This window comes from Toxotes jaculatrix, chromosome 11 (genome assembly GCF_017976425.1).
Source record: "Toxotes jaculatrix isolate fToxJac2 chromosome 11, fToxJac2.pri, whole genome shotgun sequence".
Taxonomy (NCBI): domain Eukaryota; kingdom Metazoa; phylum Chordata; class Actinopteri; family Toxotidae; genus Toxotes; species Toxotes jaculatrix.
The window spans coordinates 12,999-18,529 of NC_054404.1; the positions used below are offsets into that span (position 1 = coordinate 12,999).

The 5,531-nt window shown below is 49.4% G+C and overlaps 1 protein-coding gene across 1 annotated transcript; it reads left to right on the forward strand.

Moving 5' to 3' along the window:
• Positions 1–3,247: 3,247 nt before the first annotated feature.
• LOC121189874 (coxsackievirus and adenovirus receptor homolog) lies at positions 3,248–4,171 on the forward strand. Its single transcript, XM_041050347.1, has one exon. It carries the CDS (start codon positions 3,248–3,250, stop codon positions 4,169–4,171), a length of 924 nt encoding a protein of 307 aa, XP_040906281.1.
• The last annotated feature ends 1,360 nt before the right edge of the window (positions 4,172–5,531 follow it).

Sequence of the window (5,531 nt, forward strand, 5' to 3'; positions counted from 1 at the left end):
CTCCATTGGTTCCTGTGTACCCACACTTAAGCACCCCTCCACGGGCTATACCCCTAATCCCAGGCCCCTGGAAGTTCGTGCCCCTGGTACTCCTGTGGAACTCTGTGCCCCTGGTACTCCTGTGGGACTTAGTGACCCTGGTACTCCTGTGGAAGTTCATGCCCCTGGTACACCTGTGGAACTTAGTGACCCTGGTACTCCTGTGGAACTTAGTGACCCTGGTACTCCTGTGGGACTTAGTGCCCCTGGTACTCCTGTAGAACTTAGTGTCCCTGGTACTCCTGTGGAACTTTGTGTCCCTGGTACTCCTGTGGGACTTAGTGCCCCTGGATGTTCCTGCCCCTGGTACTCCTGTGGAACTTAGTGCCCCTGGTACTCCAGATGACTTCCAGAGGTACCATGCTGGAGGTAACTGTACTGGGCATGTCTTTGGTACTTACCCCATGGAGGTCCCATTCCAGGAACATGAACTGACCCAACGTTCTCCCTAAATTTTTCACCTCTCTCAATAAACTATCCTTGGCATGTGTCTTAGGTACTTACCGTATGGAAGTCCAATTCCAGGAAAGTGAAACTTACCCGCTGTTGGCTCCTAACGTTTGCCCTCTGTCAGGCAACTTTACTGGACATGTGTCTAAGGTACTTACCGCATGGAGGTCCATTTCCTGGACAGGTGCTGGACTGAGGGTTAGGGTTAGGAGTGAATGGTGGGTAACACCATTCACTCCCAAACCTAACCCTCAGTCCAGCACCTGTCCTGGGCATGTGTCTAAGGTACTTACCGTGTGTAGGTCCAATTTCTGGAACGTGAAACTTACCCACCGTTCGCTCCTAAACCTAACCGTCAGTCAAGCACCTGTCCTGGGCATGCGTCTGAGGCACTTACCGCATGGAGGTCCAATTCCAGGAAAGTGAAACTTACCCACCGTTCACTCCTAAACCTAACCCTCAGTCAAGCACCTGTCCTGGCTAAGTGTCTGAGGTACTTACTGCATGGATGTCCAATTCCAGGAACGTGAACTTACCCTCTTTTCACTCCTAAACCTAACCCTCAGTCAAGCAACTGTCTTGGGCATCTTTCTGAGGTACTTACCGCATGGAGGTCCAATTCCAGGAAAGTGAAAATTACCCACCCTTCACTCCTAAACCTAACCCTCAGTCAAGCACCTGTCCTGGGCATGTGTCTGAGGTACTTACCTAACCTTAACCCAATTCCAGGAACGTGAACTTACCCTCTTTTCACTCCTAAACCTAACCCTCGGTCAAGCGCCTGTCCTGGGCATGTGTCTGAGGTACTTACCGCGTGGAGGTCCGATTCCAGGAAAGTGAAACTTACCCGCAGTTCGCTCCTAAACCTAACCCTCAGTCAAGCAACTGTCCTGGGCATGTGTTTGAGGTACTTACCGCATGGAGGTCCAATTCCAGGAACGTGAACTTACACGCCTTTCCCTCCTAAACCTAACCCTCAGTCAAGCAACTGTCCTGGGCATGTGTCTGAGGTACTTACCGCATGGAGTTCAAATTCCGGGAACTTGAAACTTACCAGCCGTTCGCTCCTAACCCTAACCCTCAGTCAAGCAACTGTCCTGGGCATGTGTCTGAGGTACTTACCGCATGGAGGTCTTAATCCAGGAACATGACCTTACCGCCCATTCTCTCCTAAACTTTGCCCTCCGTCAGGCAACTGTCCTGGGCATGTGTCTGAAGTACTTACCGCATGGTGGTCCGATTCCAGGAAAATGACCTTACCGCCCATTCTCTCCTAAACTTTGCCCTCTGTCAGGCACCTGTCCTGGGCATGTGCCTGGGGCACTTACCGCATGGAGGTCCAATTCCAGGAATAAGTCTTATGATGTATGATGTAAAAAAAAAAAAAAACCTGGAAAAAGACACTGGGTCTCTGTAATTACCAAACGATTTTTATTTTCAGATACACATATCCAAATACAAACATTACTGTTTTTCTATCATAATGCGAATTCGGTTTCGAACATTTTCAACAGATAGGTTCATTCTGCTACATAGCCGTAGGACTTCTGGGTTTTTATCCAGGACATGTTTGATTCTTTTCTTCGTGATGAGTTTTTTCTGGATGTCCTTTTGGAACAGAAGCCTGAGCATAGCGAGGAATTCTGGTGTAAAGTTGAGTGCTCTTCGTCGACCCTGAAGACATGAAAATATAAGAAGGTTACCACTTTTATAACCATTATTAGAGTTCATATGCTATTTCCATTCTCCCATCTCTACTTACACAAGTGTTGATCCTTTCGGGAAGTGGTGGTTGTTTGTTAGGTCTGTTTTTTCTCCCTGCCTGAAGTCCATGCGTACTTTTACGCTTTTCTTTTGGAACTTTCTGGTTGACCTTTTGGAGTTTGTCCTTCTGGGGGTTTTTTTTCTTCTTCTTCTGCTTCTGCTTCTTCATCCTCCTCCTTTTCCCAGACTGGGGAGTGGTGGTGGTGGTGGTGGTGGTGGTGGTTGTGGTTGTGGTATCACCAGCCTAAGGAAACAGTATGTTATATTTTTTGAATTAAGAAATATTGCATTTCCCTATATTACACTGACTAAAGCACTTCCAGGAATTCTACTCACCACGTTCGATATCCCGGGGAGGACGTCCCGTATTAGGAGCGAGACACGTTGTTCCAGGATCTCTTCCTCGTAATCGCTGTCAGTGAAGTTCAACTACACAATAACAACATAGAAAATATAAAACATGGATATGGATCATCACTTCCACAATGTCGACGTGGACTTTCTGGATATCGCCCTAGACTTAACACTTCCAACATATAGCCACAGGCCTCGTTGCCTATGGTGGACAAGCACAACGGCGAAGGAAAATCCCAGGAATTTACCTTGCGCCTCGCTTTCCCCTGCCGCAGTTGCCTCTGGCCGCACTGAGTCTCTGAATCAATCTTGTTCCACATAGTCGCCTTCCTGAAGGTCATCTGTGGGAAACACGCGTATTTATAAGTTAGGGATCCAATGACGTCACCATGCAACAGCCAATCGCTTTAAACACCATATCGTGGACTTCCGCTTCGACAAAAGCACGCCCACCAAAGAAAAAAAATCCAGGATTTCACACCCTACTGTGAAGCGCTTGACGCTTGGAACATGGAATTCCACAATTTCAACGGTCAAACCCAGCATTTCTATTGGCTCTTGGAATTACTTGTGGGCGTGGCCTTTTCCGACCAAGAAGTATATAAGAAGAAGCGATTCCGGCTGCCAGACAGACACTACCATGTACCGGCTTGCCTTCCAACTTTTGAACATCATGCTGACATCTAAGACGCTTGACATCCACACCAGGAACAACAAGATTGTGGAGACGGCTGAGGGAGAGAATGCGAAGCTCTACTGCGACTTCACCGCTGCCCCGGAGGATGAAGGAAATTTGGAGATCGAATGGAGCGTGAAGTCCGTACGCCACCCACTGGACACGGCAGAGATCATCTTGTATACGGCCGGCCAGATCTACGACCAGCTCTATGAACCTCTAAAGGGCAGAGTCTACTTCCATTCAGTGGACCCTGCGAAAGGAGATGGTGCCATTCATCTTTCACTATTGACTCACAGAGACACCGGCATCTACAAGTGCCAGGTTAAGAAGGCTCCAGGCCTCCGGAGCATCAAGACAGTCCTCAGAGTGCTCAAACGGCCATCAAAGCCCAGGTGTTACTACACTGAAGGGGTCGGAGAGTTTGGCAAGACCAAAGTGCTACACTGCAGATCTCAGGAAGGGGCTGCACCTATCCAGTACCAATGGTCAAGAACACCACCCTTGAAACTGCCCACCTCGGCGGTGATGGATCGGATGGCAGGCACACTCACCTTGCGAGATTCCCGTGAGAGCAACACAGGAACTTACAAGTGCAGTGCAATTAATCGTGTTGGTGGGGAGGAGTGCTTCCTGGAAATGAACCTACCAGATTCTCCATTGGTCGGCATGATTGCTGGAGCTGTAACAGGCAGCCTGATCGGCGTCGTGGTCATCGCTTCCATCACATGCTTCATTGTACGTCAGCGACAGCGTCGGGACCCAGAAACCTCCAACGAGATTGTGGAAGATGCAAGTCCCCCACCACCCCGCAGGAGAAGTCATCCAACATGCCGCAAGGAGGACACAACAACAGTAATTGAGATGTCAAGAGCCACTCCTGTGTAAACACAGTCACCAAGCATTCTGTAAACACAATTAAAGAATAAAGTGTGTGGAAAAAAAAAAAAAATTAAAAGAAAAAAAAAAAATAATAATAATATAATATATAAAAGAAAATAAGCATGAAAAACAGACATCAGTCTCGGGCAGGTGTCTTTGGTACTTACGGCATGGAGGTCCAATTCCAGGAACGTGACCTTACCCACCCTTCACTCCCAACCTCTATCCCCTCAGTATAGCAACTCTCCCGGGCATGTGTCTTTGGTACTTACGGCATGGAGGTCCAATTCCAGGAACGTGACCTTACCCACCCTTCACTCCCAACCTCTATCCCCTCAGTCAAGCAACTCTCCCGGGCATGCGTCTCTTGCACTTACCGCATGGAGGTCCATTTCCTGGAACTTGAACTCACCCGCCCTTCACTCCCAACCTCTATCCCCTCAGTATAGCAACTCTCCTGGGCATGTGTCTTTGGTACTTACCGCATGGAAGCCCATTTCCTGGAACTTGAACTCACCCGCCCTTCACTCCTTACCTCTATCCCCTCGGTCAAGCAGCTGTCCTGGGCATCTGTCTCTTGCACTTACCGCATGGAGGTCCATTTCCTGGAACTTGAACTCACCCGCCCTTCACTCCCAACCTCTATCCCCTTAGTCAAGCAACTGTCCTGGGCATGTGACTTTGGTACTTATCGCATGTTGGTCAATTTCCAGGAACATTAACCTAACGCCCATTCACTCCTAACCTTTTCCCTCTCTCAGGCAACTGTCCTGGTCCTGGGTGCCTCATCCTGGGCATAATATCCTGCCTAAGGCTCCTGGACTTCCAACACCCTCCAGAACCTTGCTCTCCACCGGTACCTGGGTACCCACACTTAAGCACCCCTCCACGGGCTATACCTCTAATCCCAGGCCCCTGGAAGTTCGTGCCCCTGGTACACCTGTGGAACTCTGTGCCCCTGGTACTCCTGTGGAACTTAGTGACCCTGGTACTCCTGTGGAAGTTCATGCCCCTGGTACACCTGTGGAACTTAGTGACCCTGGTACTCCTGTGGAACTTAGTGACCCTGGTACTCCTGTGGAAGTTCATGCCCCTGGTACACCTGTGGAACTTAGTGACCCTGGTACTCCTGTGGAACTTTGTGTCCCTGGTACTCCTGTGGGACTTAGTGACCCTGGTACTCCTGTAGAACTTAGTGTCCCTGGTACTCCTCTGGAACTTTGTGTCCCTGGTACTCCTGTGGGACTTAGTGCCCCTGGACGTTCCTGCCCCTGGTACACCTGTGGAACTTTGTCACCCTGGTACTCCAGATGACTTCCAGAGGTACCATGCTGGAGGCAACTGTACTGGGCATGTCTTCGGTACT